This window comes from Atractosteus spatula, chromosome 3 (assembly GCF_055471065.1).
Source record: "Atractosteus spatula isolate fAtrSpa1 chromosome 3, fAtrSpa1.hap1, whole genome shotgun sequence".
Lineage (NCBI taxonomy): Eukaryota > Metazoa > Chordata > Actinopteri > Semionotiformes > Lepisosteidae > Atractosteus > Atractosteus spatula.
This window is the reverse complement of record NC_142708.1, coordinates 32,897,595-32,918,743: the sequence shown is the minus strand read 5'-3', so window position 1 is coordinate 32,918,743 and position 21,149 is coordinate 32,897,595. Positions and strand designations below refer to the sequence as shown.

The 21,149-nt window shown below is 37.2% G+C and overlaps 1 protein-coding gene across 2 annotated transcripts in view; it reads right to left on the bottom strand.

The window, feature by feature from the left end:
* Window positions 1-21,149, bottom strand: part of setbp1 (SET binding protein 1) — a 99,637-nt gene that overhangs the window by 61,453 nt on the left and 17,035 nt on the right. For both annotated transcript variants that reach the window (XM_088911256.1, XM_088911255.1), the window contains one exon: window positions 14,790-15,430. In XM_088911256.1, the coding sequence (XP_088767382.1) occupies window positions 14,790-15,272 (483 nt within the window). In that variant the 5' untranslated portion in view covers window positions 15,273-15,430. The remainder of the gene's footprint in view (window positions 1-14,789; window positions 15,431-21,149) is intronic.

Genomic DNA, 21,149 nt, shown 5'->3' with positions numbered 1-21,149 from the left:
AGTATAGTGGCTTGCAAGATCTGTAGGTTTGAAAGACCTTTACTAAAAATAGAAGAGGTTCTTGCAGAGACTTGGAAAAGAATGCCTTTTTACTTTGGAAAAAAGAATGGGCAAAAATTGCACCAACCTGGTCCAAATAAATTAGTTGACAAAGAATGAATTGCCTATCTGTCCTCTTGTCAGGAATATAACGGCAGAGACTGGATGTCATACTGTATATATAGTCCATGCCAAAGTCAAAAGCTATTTTCCATTGTTCTGCTATTTTCACAGTGTTTTCCTTTGCAAAAATTGGTAGAGGCTAATGCAATAAGGCCTGCAGCTGTAAGGCCTGCTAAATGTACTCACAACACTGGAACTTTGGGTTCAATTCCAGATCTGGTGTGCTATCATCATGGAATTTGTATGTTCTCCCTGTGTTCTTTTGGGTTTCCTCTGGTTTCCTCCCACAGTCCAAAAACATACTTGTAGGTTATCTGACTTCTGGGAAACTTGACCCTGGTGTGAATGTGTGAATGTCTGTTTATTTCCTCTGTTTGTGCCCTGCAATATACTGGTGTCCCGCCCGGGGTGTATCCTACCTTGCACTCGTTCTTTGCTGGTATAGGCTCCAGCTCCTCCACAACCCTTAATTGGATGAGGTGGTTAGAAAAAAGACCGATGGATGGAAAGTGGTGAATGCTTTTGCAAGGTACTAAACCGACATGCATTCTTTAATCGATATGCATTATGTCATGTCAATTCATTGTCCTGTTGCTCAAACAATCATAAGAGTACTCCAAAGTAATGGAGCAATTTACAACTGGGAATTACTGTATCCGATACTTATTCGAAACATTCTCCTTTTGATCCTCTAAATTAAGCAGTACAGCTCTGATGTGCAACAACAACTCAAGCTTAGGAAATACAAGTTAAGTGTCCAAAAACAAAGTGTCAGCTCTGACTCATTGAGCAGCTTCTGGTAAAATGCAGAGCCACGTTGTCATCACTCCTACTCTGCTGCAAAAGTGGAACATGACAAGTTGTGTCATTGAGCTCTTTTTCATGATAAAAAGATAATACATTTGGCAACAACAAAGCAATCGTACCTGGCATTACTCATAATTCCTAGAAAGCACAGAAGCAAAACATAAGAAACCTTGATTAATTTATTGATATTGTGTAGAGGCACTGAGCTATAATAAGCATGTATTATGATTCTGACCTTCAAGAGAGGCTCCTTTAAAGGTCATCATCTGACTCACTGTGTAGTTAGAACAGTCACTCAACCTTACAGTAAGGAAAAAAATACAATTTGATTCCTATTAGCAGTTTCTATTTAAGATCTAGTCAAATGCCTGGAACAGGAAAACCTCTTTGTTGTAGCTAGCTTTGTTGTAGAGGTGCTTTGTAGCTAGCTTTGTTGTAGAGGTCCTCAACATAGTACACATGCAAAAGCAATAAATATTATTGCAGTCAGCCAGCTGAGGACATTATGGAGTATTGTTATTAATTTTCTTAAAAACATGGACAAAATAATTCTCCAAAACACAGCTTAATGTCAATAATTAAATCCTAAAATGGTTGTGACAGCAGAAACGGGGTCATTGGTCCTAGGGTAACATGCTTTGGCGACCCTCCCAACATTAACAGGTACAATGTAACCTCTGCAAAAGCAAACTCGGGGAAAAAAATGTGCAAATATTTGAAAATAACAATGTTGAATTTAAGAAAATTAAAAAATGGAGCAAAGCACTTGGCTGGATTGTATGATTACTGGCCTATTACTGATATAAGTAATAGGTTTATTCCATGCTGAAAAAAAGAAGAAAGAGAACACAACGTTTCGGCCGTGGAGCCTTCTTCAGGTGTCGAAGAAGGCTCCTGAAGGCACCTGAAGAAGGCTCCATGGCCGAAACGTTTTGTTCTCTTTCTTCTTTTTGTTCCTTTGCAGCTTATGCATGCTGACGCAGCTACCCACCTGAACTATTACTGATATACCCCTTTTCACACTATAACAAATTAAAACATTTGTAAAAAGAATAGTAAGCAAACACCTAGAGCCTAGATTATACGCTAGCTGATGGTACCTAGGGAATTGGGCTCAGTTCAGTTTTCAGGTGGAATACAAAAGAGGGGTTTCAGACCAGAAACAAGACTTACTCAGCACAATGAAATCTAAAGCCCAAAACAGGACAGACATAAAATTCTGTGGTTGATAAAGGACTGATTACAGCAGGGCTGTACTGTGCATGTGCATAAGGAGAAAGAAAAACATTTTTCAATAGTTATCTTTGCAAGCGCTAAAACATATAATACATACTTATATTCATCTACAAAATGCACTTTACTTTAATGCAATTGTTTTGTTTTAAACTTAAGAAATGACAAAACAAAACAAGGCCAGCCAAGGCGTGACATTAAAAAAACCCCATCTAAATCCAATCAAAATAATAAAAAAACATCTTGAAACCAAAATCAAACTAACATTTTAACTGTCCACGAACATCTGAGCTTAGAAATCCAGGCTAACCATTTTGAGGTAAACGTGGTTTTACGTTCCATCAGCTCACAGAATTGAGGAAACAATAAGCTCTATTAACAAGAGCAGGAAACTTATCTGCCAAGAGTTAAGTTTGGATATGTAAAAAGACAAACAATCATGTAACCAAAAGGTAATGTTTAATTTCAAAGTTTTTTTTTCTAAAAGTTAATAAAACATTCCTTTCATTTATAAAATACAGACAAAACAATCAAAAACATTCTTCTGAAGTTAGGTCTTGTGGTATGAGACTAAAACCACCGGAAGAGGAACCAAAATTCTCTACAAAGTGAAAAAAACAGAACTTTAGGACTGAACAAGAAAATAACAAAAATGCACAAATGTCTTATTCAGGAGAATGTGTAGTGATTTTTCACTGAACTTCCAAAGTGAACCACTTCCGAAAAAGAATGTGCAAAAACTAGTGACTTGTAATACACTTACAATTTGGCTTTTAAGCAACAGTAAGGAAAACTGGAGTGAAACATCTTCATTATTGTGTTATGTCAGCCTAATGGTGAAGGGTTTAGAGGACAGGAATATGTATAACAGAACTTTCAATTTATAGAGCAGGGTGTTGAACAAAAAGATGTTCCGTGATAAAATCACTAAGTGAGATCGCAAGGGAGCAGCCGACGAAGGGAATCACCTTCATTCTAGCAAAAAAAATGGCTTTGTATTAAAACATATACATTATTGCAGGACGACTAATAAATCAAACATTAGAATAGGATATGTCTGGTTGTATGCTGTTGTGTACTTTCTCTGTTGTTTTTTTTCCCAAAAGAAAAGATGTTTACAGTCTGTAAGATAACCACAATTATGATATTTTAAAAATTACCATTAATAATGCTAGCATCCCATAATTAGAGGGTAATAACTAGGTTTTGCGAAGCTGGCACCTAGTGAAGACACAATAACTGATCATTTTTAAAGAGAGGTATGCTGTTATGAAATAAACACCATTACATAAAATAATGGTGCAAATAAAACAGTGAAAAAAAGATACCATGTCACTTAAAAATCACGCTTCTGGATGGGACTAGCAAGAGTCGAATAAACCCAAGGAAACTGTGGGCAATGCGCTGACAGTGGCTGCAGTCTGGTGCTGCACGCAAGCAGAGGCCCAAAGCCGCAGGCAGGGTAGCGCTATACTGTATCAGGCAGCGTTTCTAAACTGCACAGCCACGTCGCTGAGGTGGAGACATGCGAAAGTACCGGGGTCAGTATAAATTCCTTACATTTAAATAGCACTTTTCTGGACACTCCACTCAGAGTGCATTACAGACAATGGGGACTCCCCTCCTATGGCTACACTAATGTGTAGCCTCCACCTGGATGATGCGGCGGCAGCCAAAATGCGCCAGTACATTCACAACACATCAGCTATCATGGGGAGAACAGAGTGATGAAGCCAGTTCACAGATGAATTGGCTTCATCAATTCACTCTTTTCGTGAAACAGCTGGGATTTTTAATGACCACCAGGTCTCAAAGGATGACACCTTTTTATAGTATAGTTTTCCTGTCACTATACTGGGGCATTAGGACCCACACAGACTGCAGGGTGAGCACCCCCTATTGGTCCCACTAATACCTCTTCTAGCAGCAATCTAGCTTTCCCAGGAGGTCTCCCAACCTGGTACAGGCCAGGCTCACACCTTCACTCTTTACACTCTTTGTAATGCTACACTTCAGTGGGTTGCCAGTTGTGAGTTGCAGGGTGATATAGCTGTTGGCAAAGTAGGAAGCTGTAGCACTGGTGAAAGGTTCAAGAGTCAAGCGATACACAGGAAACACATCAAAGCAAGGGGGAGATCCAGGAATCGTGGTCAAGAAAACAAAACAAGGCCAGGAAAACAAAGCAACATACATAAGAGAAAGCTAGATAACACAATAGACACTCAGAATCCAAAACTCTACATCAGAGCCCAGAGGAGAGTCTGAGCAGCCCTTAAATATCCCCTCAAACCACCAACTGCAGCAGAATAGTCTCCAGGTGATCCAAGTGTCCTGTTAATTGGTGTCCAAGGCAACTGGCACTGAGCGACAGCTGGGTGGAGCAGAGGCCAGTGAGCCTTACAATAACATTATTACTGTATTATATTGTCATAATACAAACAATACTATAAAAAATACTACTATATTGGTCTTTAGCTGTTGTATCTACATAACACACTCACACTCACCCACTGCAAAACAGATGGAACATGTTTTTGTCAGGTCACAAAGAACTGGAACTTTCCCAAATGTCTAAAACTGGAAGGGTAAACCATGTTCTCCATTACAGACTCTGTCACACTATTTCCAAAGAAAAACTTAGATTATTCCTGAAGAAAAATGACTTTCAAAATCTGATGGACTTCCTGCTGAAAATAAAAGGACAGCACTAGTAAAATTCTATCCATCCATTTCTAACCAATTTCTCCAATACAAGGTCACAGGGGAGCCAAAGCCTATCCTGCCAAGCAATTGGCTCAAGGCAGGATGTACTATGAGGTAGCTATACTAACCACTGCACCAACATGCTGCCCCAATAGCAATATTTTAGCATAAATACAAAATTATCTTGAAAAAAGCTGTTAAATCCAAAACTGCTGAGTAAGAAATATGCCATAATGAACATATTTTGAAGTGACATGAAAAGCCATGTGCTTAAAAGTGCAGAACCACTATGGCCAGTAAAGCACTTACTGACTGAAAAAAGACATTCAGTCACTAGCTGAGTATATCATTTGATCACATACTGTATCCCTTTCAGTATGTGAGATTCTCATTTCGATGTGTAGTACAGTACATCAATTCAGTGGGTGATCATTTGAGCATTATTATATTCATTTCAATAGACAATTTACTCATCCGAACACATTTCATACACTCTATTTCACCCTCTCCTATATTAATGTGTTAATTTTGCTAATATTAATGCCTTAGAATTGTATTTTGAATAGCAAATGTTTTCAAATGTTGTGAAATATATTATGATAATATACTATAATAATATATAAATATATAAGATATCAATTCAGTTTTCAAAACACCCTGTAATAATATTTTTACTTACATGTTACAGTCTGGTCTTTTAATGTAATCTTACTACAGATTACGGTCTTGTAAAATTATAGACAACTGTTTAACCTAGAAGTCTAATATTTGTCTAATATTTGTGTTATAAATGATGTATGACTAAATGTGCTTTAAAGTTAATAAGCAAGACTGCAAGTCCAAATTAAATATATAACAAAATGCAAGAAAGTCATGGGTATAAGTGTTATTTATTCAATTTATTTGAGGAAATGGAGATTTACAGGTAACTGACTATATGTAAGTCATTGTTGCTTTACAAACATAGATTCCTCTTCTGATTCACCAGCATTTGCTTTACTAAATTACTAAATGTGTACGTTCGCTTGCTCAACACATGTCTACAATATGTGACTTTTAAAAAAAAAACAACACCTTGTGTGAAAAAACTGAATAAAAAAAAATCACAGAGTGACTCCTGTTCAGAAACGTCACATTGCTCCTGCATGAAGCAAATATCCACCAGCTTTCACCCGGCTGGTCTGTAAGACAGTGGCTTTTGCTAGACAGACGCAGGAGGACAGCTGGTGTTTAGATGGTGGTAAATCACACTGAAACAAGCCACATCCCCTCACCCATCGCTTCCAAGCCCACCACTCTCGTTCTCCCCCACACCTCCCCCAAAAAATAACCCCTTCCGGCTCAATGGATCACACAACAAAGGCAGGCACAGCTTGCAGCCAGCCATTCAGTAAGCATGAGACCAAAATGAGACGGCTTCATTTGGGGCCCTGTTAGAGCAGATAGAAAACAACATGCAACCTAGTCCAACAATACCACTTCCTTATATCATTATCACATGCCTAGGTTGCTATTGAAACAGGAGCCCCCTCTCAGTGGTGTGAAATATAAAAAAACACAGCTAATTATTTTTTTTGTCATGAAGGAAAACCTACTGTGGATTTTTCTGTAGCTGGAGGGGGTGTGACTTCAATACTTTTAGTGTAGCCCCTACTAGATATTTAGATGGTGGAGTTTTATACAACACCCATTAAAATTAATGTATAGGGTACAAATACAGTTCACACAGAGAATATAACTAACAGTACACGCTGGAAATGGAGAGGGTACCAGAGTTCAGCTGCAGAAAAAGGCTTTTTTAGCCATTTGCCGATTTCACACTAGCAAGAACAACCCCCCTCCTCTCCCTCATTATTGTTGCTGGAGGCCACTGTATGAGTGATGTTTGATTTCTACAGTGCTACATCAAACCACAGAATGTCTTAACACTCTTGCAACACTGTGAACCAACGTAAGCCCCTTTTAATCACACCTTATAGAAACCCAAATCCCTTAAATCCCTTAAAAGTTCAATCTCACAGCAGCATATTGTAAAGCCTACCACTGCTGCCTCCATTTTTACTGAACTATTTACAACAAAACATCCTCTGTTATGAAAACGTAATTAATTACCACAGAATGCTATTTTTCCACTTCGTAGTGAGCAAATAATCTGAATATGAATTATCATAGTGATACAGTTACTATCACATATTATACAGACAAACAAAAAAATGTGCAAACTACATATTTGTATATAGTAGAAATAAAAATACAGGATGATACACACCCACTCTTATTATGTTTCCCTTTTGGATTTACTGCAGTGACCGTTTGACAATAAGTTATAGGCCTCATTAAACAGCCCTGCTATTTTATGGTGGGTCAGTGACACCATTACATCCTGACTATTGGGTTATGATAAACAGTTCACATCAAGAGGCTGCTTAAGCCACCCATATCTGTTTGATATCCATTAAATAATACATTTACTGGTATGCACATCATACTAATGATAACTTAAAATCTTGTGTGCACTCTTTGTAATGCTACAATTCAGATGAAGCTGAAACACAAGGAGATAATCCTATCCTAAATTCAACTGAGACTAATATTATACCTATCAGAGTATGATGGGAGCATTTATATGAGCCCATATATTGTTTTTTTTACAGAAATCAAAAATGATTTAACCACAAGGAAAAAGTAGAACAACCTAGACAATAATTGATTGCCTATAAAGGTTTTCAACTGCCTTCATACTTTCTTCCATTTTACACATGAGATGGTATTTAAATGACACTTTAGTCAATTTAAACACCAAACCTTAAAACCTAACACTGACAGTATAGCCTACAGATGTGACATTGAATATCTTTGTCAATTCGATGCCCGGCAGCAGTTAGCAGCTTGAACTTGGCACATGCAGTATTCAGCTCTTAACTTGTACAAACAAGCTTATTTGTAAAGCTTATTATTGATCAGCAGAACTTGAATGACTCCAAGAAAACTCAATGTGAAGAAACCTAAAACATCAAAACTGAACTCTACACAGAAAAGACAAAATTCATATCGAGTAAGCTCTTGATATTCACTTCTGTCTTACAACATTAATTACTATGCCCAACACCCAAACTCAGTGACCCTGTCTAACATGAAATAAGGTCCTGTTGTCACAAAAAATCACTGAGAGCTCATAAATCATAGAAATGCTAGCTGATGTTAACCACTACTGAGGGTGGCCAATCCTTTGAGCAGATGATTAAGAACGAAGGAGTGTTCAGGTATAATTTAGAGAAACAATAAGTATTTCCCACAACCTTGAAGTGGTGCATGTAGAAACTCTTTAATTAAAGTTAGTCGCTCATGTTTTTGGATGCTGAACTGAAAAGGAAATAAGAGTAAAGCACGTTGCTTCATATAATTTGACTACAATTAATAGTTAAGAATGCAAACATGAAGATATACAGTACACCACGAATTATGGTATACAGGCATTACCCTGAGGATTGCTACACAATTCAGCATTGTGAAGAGCCAACTGGCATTATGATGTAATACACTTAACCATACTGTACATCAGGGCACGTGAAATGATTTGAGTGTTACCTACAATATACAGTATTGTGCGGACAAATACTTTCAGATCTAACCAACCCATTCAAAGTATGAAAAAAATACAAAAAATATATTAAATATGTGCTCAAATCCGGACTTCCTTATTTCCGAAAGCATTTAATAGAGTTTTCGGCAGTTAAATGCAAAAAAGCATATTATTATTACCACTAATGATAGCATGGCTGCTTCTATTGATAGCAGAATAATTAATGCCATGCACAAATGATTAGGGTTTTGGGCATTTGATCATGAAGTACACAGAAGCATTCCTCCCTTCATTTAGAAATGCAAAATTGTTAATTCATGTACTCTAATGGCACAACCGATCAGTGTGTGCAGGGCCCACCACTGCTGCCATTGTTACATATATCCATTAGGCAAGGGATCTACCCTCTAACCCACCCACCCCCAATACTGGCCTTCAGAAGATCAAGTGACAGTAAATTAACATGACAGGACTTCCCATATCATGCTGCATGCACATATGTGCGAAATCAGTACATTAATCTTCTTTATCAATTTATCTTTTACACTACATTAGAATTTAGAGTTAAACCTTGACATCTTTCACTTTAAAGGCTGTATTTCAAGCAATTTGTAAGCTCTGCGGTTTAAATACAGCAGTCTACAACCTTATCCACTAAAGTCAAGTCCTTCCCCTAATTCTCTTTTATTGTATCACACACCCTAACCCCCACCCCCACCCCAGCAGGGTCCCATTTTAAACAGGCTCCCCATATGCCGTGCTTCACTTGTTGGCCTTTCCTCTTTGCCACCATCTGGCCTATTAGTTCAGCCAAAATGAAAAAAGAAAGACCCAGACACAATGAGACATAGTGGCAGCCCATCTGCTCCGTGCCAGACTCCCCAATCATTATAGCACAAAGGCAGCGTTTAACCCAAACACAATTCCTCGTTTATTTAACCTGTTCCTCTCCATCAACTGAACCAACACACAAACTGACAAGCCTGTTAGACACAGAAGGTAGAAAGGAAAACTGATCAGTGGAGCTTCATTTCATACATTTTGAGACTCTGGGATCTGACTGATTCCGCTCTGCTCAAATCCACAGCAGCAGTGGTAAGGGTTAGGAGAAATGAGAAAATGGACAGACAAACTTTACTTACCAGGGATAAGCATTTTGGAACCCGAAACCTCCTTCTTCAGACCACAGAACTACTCAATTATTGACTCAGATGTTTAAATTATAGGTGCTCAATCTTCAGCTTTAAAAACTTATTTAAAGGAATAAAAAATAATTCAGGGCTACAGCAGTATTCCATTCACAGGACTGAGACTGAGGCAAAAGCACAATTACTACCCAGCATTTGTTCTTTTTAATGACGGGGTGAATATTGGTTAATATTGAAACCTCACTCAATATTAATAAAGACACAGAAATCAAGAGCTCACTATAACTTCAAGGTAGTTAAATCTGCCACAGCTTCTACTGACTTGAAATGACTTTAAATGATCAGGTCATCAGAGTAAATAGCAAAGTGAAAACTCTCCAGACAATAACTTGATCACCCCTGCTGCATGCAAAATGGGAATACATGCAATTAATTGTAACGCCCTTGAATACTAATGTAAATTGGCACTGAGCTCAGTCTAAGCAGCACGCAGTTTCTCTGTGCGGTCAGGCCACCTCATTATCAAGCCCGACTCTTTGGTCTCACACTTAATAATCGAAATGGCAGGACTCCTGTACCTCCTAATGCGGGTCTAGTTTTACCTCCACATCTAATTGCTAAGGATTCGCCTATTCACTGCAGCAGGTTGAAAAAAAGAGACACATCAAATATCTCAACAGATGCTTTTGTATTCAAATCTCCAGGATGCGCCAACAGCTCTGAACACACCAGACCGGTCTTCTCATTGTCACATTATTCAAGCTGGGATAAATTCTTGGATGTTAGAAAGCCCTGGTATTGAACATATAACGAAGACATTTCACAATGTGCCGTGTCACAGAATCACAGATAACCAATTTGTAAAAATCTAATCTTCATTGAAAGATGGTCATTTCATTACAGGAAGGAAAGGGGTTATTACAACAAATGAAGGGCAGAGCAGGCAGCTGTCACAGCCCCATCAATTGTTGCAAACATTATCTTCACAAGCCTTGACCAGTTTCAATTACTTCCTGACCCTTGACCTCAGTCAGCTTGGAACTAAGCAGATCCAAAGGGAGGTGGAGTTGACTCTTCAAAATCCCCCAGTTCTTGATTCTGAAACCATTGTGAAACTTCATGCCATCTCAACCTCAAAGTGATCCATCTGTCCAAGGGCATTAATTTACTTGGACACCAGGAAAATGTAGCTTAACCCTCATCTTTGAAAGCCTTTTTATGTAAGGAAACTAAAAATGCTAGACCATAAGGTTTTGTCTGCTGGACAATTTGAAAACGGGGTCAGGTTTCAGGCTAAGGATCCAGTATCAAACAGATACAGGTAAATCTTTTGGCAGCATTTATAGCTCAGGACTGGTTACAGCTTATGGCAAAGACATGCAAACATAGCTCAAACTTCAAAAAAAGAACACCTGACTCTTCATCAGATTTAAAATAACAATAAAAAATAATATAGATGTACTAATTATTCTGATAACCTGATAATTAAAGCTGAAATTACCAGATGTACTGAAAAATAATGTTTTCTTTTTGGGACAGTGGTCAGAATTCTTCATTCCAACCATACGTACATATTTTATTAAGATTGCAGTTAGGGCTAAAATCACAGTGTGGGTTTCTTTAAATATTAACTTCTTTGGCTATAAAGACAACTAGAACCTTGTGTTACCTCAAACAATAAAAGCTAAAATTTTACTCTCATCCCTTTATATACAGTTCAAGTCGGTAGCTGCGTAAGCATGTACGGGCTGCAAAGATACAAGTATAGGTTTATTCCTTGCTGAAAAGAAAGGAAAATAAACACAACGTTTTGGCTGTGGAGCCTTCTTCGGCCGTGAGAAGAAGGCTCCACAGCCCAAACGTTGTGTTTCTTGTCTTCTCCTTTCAGCATGGAATAAACCTATACTTGTTCCTTTATATACAGTATATATATGAACATTTTAGTGGAAAGGTCTAAGGATAGTTTTGACCATTTGCTATCAAGCATAACCTTTTGTTCCATTCGACCCACTGTAGGCACATACGGTGAAAACCTGACCTTTTCTCAGTTACAGTATGCAGACCCTCTTTGTCCATTCTCTATTGCGTTATGACCTTCTCTCTTTCAGGCAGTTTGGGTGCCTAGAGCAGATAACTATCTGAGGCAGCCTTGCAGGATTAAAATGCATTTCAGACTCTCTCTCTCTCTTACCTACCCAAAACCAATCAGCTGTGAAGTTTAGCCTCCAGCCAAGGACTAAAATGTTGTGCTTTCAAGCGAGTTCCAGTTCTATAACAAGTCTTAAATTAGGTCCCAGCAGTGGTTTAGAGTTGCCACCTTCTTAGTTTCAAATAAAAGAAACAATTTGTTGGCAGTCTCTTTCTTAAGGCCGTTTTACAACACTACATCAAAACAAATAACTGAATTCCCAGTTTTGGACTGCTGTATCAGACAATAATCAATGCACTGTGAGAGCTGGCAGGTGATTCTTTTGTTGAGATAAATAGTGATTCAGCTGTTAAATTATTACACTGCCAATTCATTGATTTAATCTCAGTAGGATTATAATGCAAGGGCGTGATCATTTTTTGTACATTAATTTCCCTTTCAGTAGTAGCAGAGAACACTTCACAAAGAACAAGAAACAAAAGTATGACATACTGTAGCACTTTACTATGAGGCCATGCTTGAACTCAAGACCAAAAATCTCTTTCATATACTAAACCGTTAAGCAAAATGTAATTTCTAGTTTAATAGAATTGATACTTTTTGGTGATGCACAACAAATTTTCAGATAAGGTCACAGCACAGAATCTTTAGCTTCTGCTGCAGTGAAACTATGAATCAGAACTAGACCTTCCAGCACTGCAGGCAAAGAAATGTAAAAATGGGTCTATTTCACTTAATGGATACAATCAGCAACTTCGGATACAATCTTCTGGTGCAAAAACTACTTAGTGCAAATAGACAGAAGCATTCCGACAATTATTTGGCTTTAGAAGCTCACTGGTTAACAACCAAATTCCTCAATGTTGCAGAAAAAAAGAAAATCAATTTGAGCTCCAGTGCTCTTGCGCAAAGCTGCTGATGCTGGCAGTTCCACATCACTTCTGCAAGCAAAAGCATTTTCTCCCTAATTATATTAAATTACAGGGTCGGGCTGCGGTTTCACAATCCTGTCCTTTCATTCTCTCCCAGAATCCTCTATTTTCCTCTCTCCTGCTTTCCTCTTAAAAAAAAAAACATTAGCTTTTGTGGGACATGCTAGGCGTTTACTATTTTCCTCTTTGGAGGGTTAAGAAGCTCGTCTGTGAAAATGACTCCCTATCTTGTCCAAGTCCAAACAGGTTTCCTTAGTATATTACAAAATAGCAGGAGTCAAATTCATTCTCATCACATCAGGTTTTTTTTTTAGGTATTAACCAACACTTCTCTGATGTGGTTATCATGGGTGCATGACTTTGTGGAGCCCCTGCCTACTATCAGCACATAAATAATCCTCAGGCGGCTACTTATTCAAATCAATCTTTCCATTACCCCCCAAGTACCTCTGACATGAAAATAACAGTTCACCCCCATCAAATTGTGGGAGGCTACAGCAGCCCACAAAGGGATCTACTTTCTTTTACTGAATCATCTCTATTCTTGACCAATGTCTGCATGAAAAGAACACACCACATCAATAAGAGAACTTGCTAGTTCTAGTATTTGTATTGTGAGACAAAGCTGGATGGAGTTCTAGCATGAAAATCAATTATCTACATGGCTATGTTGATAAAACTGTAAACCCCTGATATACAAGCTTTAAACAGAGTTAAAGTATTATATGGTGGTGATAAAGAATCATTTAATTGCTTATTTGTGGGAAAAGGATTACCCAGCTGTTGAAATTGTCTACACTCGTCATTAAACACTTTTAAACATTTAATTTAATGTCAAAATATTAGACAGATTCCTTTTTCGCAAAAATATTTAATGCAACACACATCGTTTTAAGAGAACAATGAGAGCAGCCTTCCCATGGGGAAAAAATCTTCCAATACACCGGTAAAACATTCCTGGTTTAGCACTAATTGCTTATGCACTGCATAACATGCCATACTACAACTCAGAAAAAGTTCTACAAATACAGTATAATAAAAAACTCAGCAAAATTAAAATCCCAAGGAGCTTCACTATTTCATCTGGTGTAATTAAGGAATTAAGTTGTCACATTGAATTCAGAAGACAAATAACAAACATTTTATGTCCGCTGATAAATTGAATATCTAAATTTAAAAGCCTAATGTTGCAAACAATTATTGTTCTGGATTGCACTTCTTGGTTTTCTAATATTTAATTTGACACTTGTTAACCCACATGTACGTTAACATCTCAAAACCCATTTTTGATTTAACAATAAGTGTGAGTTTTATTTGGTAAGACTGCAGATCTCATCAACACATTTAGCAAACTTTTTGAAGATTTGTTTTTATTTTTCTGTGTGCAGAGATGAAAAGAGATACACAAGGAAGTTAATGCATTGGGAAGCTAGCCAAGTATCAGGTCTCCTGGAAGGCAAATTTGCATAAGCACATTTTTTCTAAACATTCTTCTTATCAGGCAGGGCAGTACAACTGTTTGAGACTGAATTCAATTAAATTTGGTCCTATAAAATACTTCTTGCAATGAAGCCAAGTGAAACAGAAAATACCACTGACCAGTAACAGGTGTATAAGCACTAATATTTAGTTGCTTCAATCACAAAGAAGATTGTAAATACACTTTTTTAACAGAGTACTGTCTTATGCAGTTTTTGCCAACATTCCTCTCAGTTTAAAGTACTTTTGTGTGTTTTTAATGTATTTTCATTATTAGTCTAGATTACAATTTTAAGAGAAGGAAATAAAACAGACGGTGTTGAGACAATTATAAGAATTTTCCTTCTGGTGGTCTTAGAAATTCAATTGCGATGAAGTTTGTGTGCTATGCTAATTCTGAAAGTCCTTAAATGACTCTGGCGTTTCTTGTAGTAGCTGATGAGGTCTTAAGAAGAAGTGAGAATTTGGTCCCCCAAAAAAAGGTCATCAATACTTGCAGATGTATGTAAAGATAATAAAAACATGAAGCTGCAACAAAATCATAAAAGAAAAGATCACTACCACCAAGATCAAAGTTATTAAGATAACACTACCTTCTTTTTAGGAACTCCTTTATCTTCCTCCTTGGTCCCCTTGCTGCTTTTGCCTGGTTTGGCAACCTTCTGCTCTCCTGGCTGTTTAATAGTGATCCGAATCTCAGGGGGACAGATGTAATTCTCCAGGCTCTTAGGGGGCTTCTTAGCCCGTTTGGTCGTCTGGATCTTCAGCTTGAGGCTTCCTTCGGAGAAGCTAGCCTCCTTTATGGAGAACTCCTGCTCTTCTAACCCGTCTCCCTGCGCCCACTTCTCACTGTCCGGGTTGGAGTTGGCATCCACATCCCTGGCCAGTCCCAAGTCTTCCTCCTCTTCGGGGTCGGCCCTCTCACCAGCTACGGGGAGCCCCTTTCCTGGAAGAGGGAGGGGACTCCCAGAATCCTCAGGGATGGGACCTGGGATTGGGGTGCTGCCGCCTGGTCGAAACTCAACCCCCTCACCCCCCTTTGGTCGGGCGGGGCCAGAAAGTTCTCTTTGCTCCATCGACGTTCCCGGTCCTCAATTCGGGACACAGAAAGGGGGAACAAACTCACAAGAGGATCGTGCAACGCTTCCAGACAGGGAAGGCTCAAAGATCTGAAACTGCTATTGCTTGAGAAATCCTATTAATCCCAGATGAAGACAAAACTGCAAAGGTGTCACTGCAGAGAAAATAAAGGAAAACAAAGTTTTAAAATGCATATAGGATCAATCTTTCTCCATTTCACCAGTCCATAATCCCAGTAATTCTCTTTGACAAACATCAAATGTGTTCATTTTGTTTAGATTTTACCACATTCCATAAAGGAAAAGCATATCTTTTGTATCTATGCAAAAAGTTTTGTTTTAAAGGATAAAGATCAATTTACTGTGCATATATACAACTAAATCAGTCCAGTAAATCCAGTAGAAAGGTTTTGAGAATTAAGGTATGCTTTTGGAATGTATATTGTTCCATTATCATTCATAGCAACCCTATATCTGTAAATTCTATTATCTGAACCTTTTCCATTAACGGGCAAACCATTCCTACTAAGAAACCCTGTGTTCACGGAAAAGATGTCTTGACGCACATGTGTGCCAATTTTTCAAAAATGACCAAACAGCTTTCCCTTTTTAATATTACCAAAGTTAATCTTGGTTTGTAAAAGCTGAATACTTTTTCCAACAAAATATATGAACAAATTCATCCAGATAATCTAATCTAGCTATAGACATTAATATTCAACTTTGGGCATTCCATGAGTAAACTTCCATCAACGGTTTACCAGTTTAGTTAGTTGTACGTCTTGCCTTTCATACTACTAAATAGAATATATAAATATGTGCATTTCACAGATATCCTGACGAATGTTTGCATTGAAGTTAAATTTAATACTCCAGTCTTATTCGGCACTTAGGCTACATCTAGACAAGCAACATCAAAATATCAAAAAATAAAAATGATCAATTATATCAATATCAATTGTTATTCTAATAGAATTTAGCCAATACAACAGGAAGTAACAGTAGCATAATTAATATGAAAGACACCCATTACCTACTATATATACTGACGAAAACAGCAGAATACACTGTCACCCATAGCCCTGATTTTAGGAACATCTGTTAAATAGTTTAAGATGTTTTTAATTAAATAAGTAAAGGGAACATTCTTTCTTACTTTGTCTAGCATGACTACCTCTAAATAATGGTGTGCACATACAGTTTGTAGTATGGTTTTACAGTACAAAAGAAAAGCGGTATTGTTTTTGCAAGTAGCAGTCATTCACATTAAAACACAAAGCACTGTCCTCATCTTATTAAAACTTTTGTATTTGTGTAAAATTGTTGCTAAATATCTGGATAATTGTCAGTTATATCTCTTACAAATAACCCCATTTAAGTGCATTTTACTATTAAGAAAGATGTACTGTATTTAAAACTTTTACAATGAAAGCTGCTCCATTTGTTTCTCTTTCATCTAACACAAACCAATTTGTAAAGACATATGGAGGTATGAAGATTCTCTCTTCAAAGGCATAATGGAGGCATGTTTTTAGAACAAGGTGTTTCTACATGTTAATATTCCCCCATAAACACAAGAAATATATTTTAAGTATTCTGTATCCTCATTGAACATTAGCATCATTAAGCATCAATAAGAGTTAGACCCTCTCATAGTTTGCTAAAAAACCTAATGTGGGGGTATCCAGGGCTGATAAGTTAAAAAGGCAAATTTTAGCAATTTGTAATAAAGATTGCTCCCAGGTGCATCTTTCCAGCTAAATCTGCGACAGTTGAGTAACAATCTTCCCTTGATTTGGTGGAGTTGGGATTGAATTAAGTTTACATTAAATTTCAGAATGCTTTTTTAAACCAAAACCACAGGTACACTACAGCTCATTCCAAGTGCAAGAATGAATTTGTAAGTCTGCTTCTGAAGTATGTCCATTGAACCAAACCATTTGGCTGGATTTTACAATGAAATACTGTCAAGTACAAGGTCAGACATCACGGAAGACCATCATAATATTATAAGCCACCTCATTTGGTTTGTGGTGTGCTGCAGAATTCTTCAGCGAAAATGAACGAATAAGGAACTCCACATCAGACTTCTGACACCATGATGAATATATTATTTTAAAATACCAAATAAATCAGTGACCTGCAAACCAATACTAGCTCCATCTCAAACAGACCTAATTAGGGTTTGAATGCTGTACTTCCATGGCAGCCTATTTAACATAATTGAACCATCAGTGTCAAACTTGCAGCCATTTTCTGTCAGTAACAGACAGCTTCAATCCCAGTAAAGAACAAAAACCATAGGAATCTAATGTCTAATAACTGTCTGGCAGAGACATATTTCATAAAATCTCAATAATACCTGTTGTAACAAGAAACAATACCATAGAATCACCATAAAAACTTTAAACGAAAGTTTTAAAAAAACTGAAAGAATTCTAGGTTTTTATTGCTTTTTCTAGTTTAAAAATGACAGAAAGCAGACTGTTTTGCCTACAAAGAAACACTGTACAATTCATAAGATTTTCCTGCAATTATTTAGGATGCTAAAAACCCAACAATAATAACAAAGTACAATGCCTGACCCATCTTTACATCACTAACCTATGCTGAACAGTCAGATGTTTGTTTTTTCATTTTATCCATTACCTACATTTTTCTGTTATTTCTGTCCTTTTTAAATATCCCATCAGGAGAATACTACTTCAGTAAAAAACAGGCTTATCCAAGATAAGTGTGTAGAACTTTTCAGAGAAGTCAGTGCTACTATTTACTTATTTCTTCCCATTTCTAAAGCAAAGAGTTGCCAATTTCCCCATGTGGTTTTGTCTCACAAGTCATTGTAAGACTGTGTGTGCCAGAAAAGGTAATTACTAATAAATAACTAATAAGGTAATAAACTGTTGAAGCTGAAATCCTAACAGAAGAAATATAATCTTTCTTCATAAAATAGTTGAACAACACCAATGATAAAAAATGATTATGTAGGGAATTCCAAGGCTGATTTTGGGATATTTTACATGAGTGCTATACTGTAGGTTCCTATCATCGGTGCTTCATATTTTTCCCCACCAGAACCAAGCAAATAACACCTCAGTCCTGCAGGATATGTGTATCCTCATCCTTCCTTGCTATTAACCTTAGCTACACATTAACATGAATTTCCATTAAAATGCATACCCCTAGCAGGCCACCATTGTGAGTTTTCTTCCACAAAGAACAGCACAGGTGATTGTTTTAATCCCCTTTATGTTGAAGTTCATATTATTACTAATCCTATCATTATCCTCCAAACATTATGAACTTCAACATGCCATAAAGGAGATTAAAACAATCAAAATCTCTTATGCTTTCCTTTGGGGGGGAAAAAGAATCTCACCGACTAAAGTAATGGTCTCACAAAAAGTCAAATATGAAACCACATCATGATAACTAACTACATTCACTACCTTTGAAAAGAGCAACACTGTATTGCTGATTATTACTGTGGTTTCCTTTCTTTGGAGTATATTACAGAAAATGCACAACATACATAAAGTACCTATTATCTCATTTTTTTTAGGTGGATTCAGGTCAATGTCCTTCTCTTTTTGAGAGAGTATGCTAAATACTAAGAAAAAAACTTTTGAAGTATCAGCTGTCAACAGAAAACGAAGAGCAAAGAATTTTTTGAGGGTCCACCCAACAAGCTTACCTTGCAGGGATCACTGGGAGCTAAGATCTTGCATCAGCCACAAAGTAGTTATTAGAGACATAAAACCCCAGATTAATTACACTGGTGTATTTTCTAAGAACTGGGTCATCCTGTGGTGGAAGGACATTTTATTCTGAACACCGAGTACAGAAAGCACACGCACAAGAATGTTGTTTTTTTTCATTTAGTTTTTCTATTAGATAACATGGTATTGTTCGCAAACTGACAATCTCAGGACGTCTGAAAAGGCTGAACACAGCAGGGATCTGTTCATTGCAGTTTTCTTTTTTGCCTTCACTTGCAAGCTTTGTAACACAAAGGCTGAGTTTTATGGTCTCTATGAAACATTGATCTCTGGAAAGACCGGTAATATCTCTTTACCTTTCTGTTATGTTCTCTTTGCCTGTGCTAGTATGCATCAAATCAGATATGGTCAATTTCACAAATAATAAAGAATGCATGGGAAATGTTGGCAAAAATGCATACTATATCCTTTTAAAAAAACAACAACAAAAGGTGGAAAGATAACTCCTAAATTAGTTCAAAGCCACAGTAGCACTGTTTTCCTTGAAAAAGTAAATGAACAAAATAAATATCTTAAAATCCAATATGGTCTTGATATTGTACCTTTCCAGCAAAGTTAGATCATTAGTATTCTAGGTGAAGGGTTTCTTTAAAAAGCAGCACTGGGCACAAATGAAGCAGCTGAGAGATCTCTTTTTTAAAAGTGTACATTAAGTTAAAAATGTGGTTTTCACAGCAGGAAAGAGAACTCTAGATGCCACGTTCTGAGTGCATATAAACACCAAGTTCATGTTCAGATGAAGTTTAATTCTGTTTATAATGCAAGATAGATAGAAGGTGTCACAAAAATGCCAAACAACTAAGCTCGGTGTAGTAGATTCCAGTTCTACAAAGAAACAGAAAAAAAATATTTTGCTGAGGTATAATGATTACAATTACTTCACCTCTATGTTTCAAAACTATGAATTATGCCATTCCCTTATATATAGTACAGCACTGCACATTAACAAACCTTTCATGGTTTCTTCTGCTTACACTTGCTCACTATCACAAAAAAGGCACAATAGCAGGACCCATTAGAAAGGTCTCTTTTTACCAATATCCAGGAGGCTGTTTTCTATGTTCATATGCAAAATGCAGGGCATGAGTCATGACATTGCCATTGTTGGAACTCCAGCATCTGATACCAGAGGTGTGATGTAGTGCATCGACCATAACTGGGTTTATGGGTCTTCCATGCTGCCCAACTGGGTGGTCCCTCCTGGGTTATTACAGTTAATTGGGCCTAGTTCATGCATGGGTTTTTTCAAGCGCAGTGGTGATAGATGGATGAACCCTGAGTAATGTTAGTATCCTTCACATTACATTGTTCACCAGCATAATTCCCAGTGTACGATCCATCTGTCTATCACTACACTTTGCATGTGCCAACTTATAAATGCACATTTCCCACTATCCAGGTGTTGTCATACTGTGCTTTTTATAATTGGGTATGGTGAGGGCCGACATTTTTTACAAGCGTCTCACAACTGTTTCATAATACCACACTGACTTATAAATACTGGCTAGCGTGGGAAAACAATGAGTGAAAATTCAGGTTATGTGAGTTTTTGAATTTAACATTTCACATTTGGAGTTGGCAAAAAGGACAATAAGTAGCACATAAGTGGCAAGTATGAAAAATGAAAGAAAAAATTTAACTCCTACAGCTCATTATGACCTCAAAGATACTGCTGGCAGGTATTATCTTTCATTTTAGTCTCCTGGAACATATCACATATCAGTTTACATACAATGTTTTTAAACTAACATTAAAAAGTCCCTTGGTTCTTCAAATCAGAACCCTATGTCTAACATAATAAAGCTCTAATGAAATGTAAATGCCTATAAGAGACTTCATTTAATAGAGATTCTAATACTTATTCCTCTAAAAGTATCAATCCCTTGATGACTAAGAATAAAGCTATGCAAACTTTCTTAGCGGTTAAACCAGAATCTGAGATTATCCTCACTTGAACTCACAAGCCCTAAAACCTAAACGCTCTCACTAAAGAGTACTCGGAGTCAAACAACCTGTAAATAAAAGCTCCTTTGTGTAACATAAGAGATTGAATTTCCCTAGTTTTCCTTTTGTATCAAGAATAGAAAAACCTGTT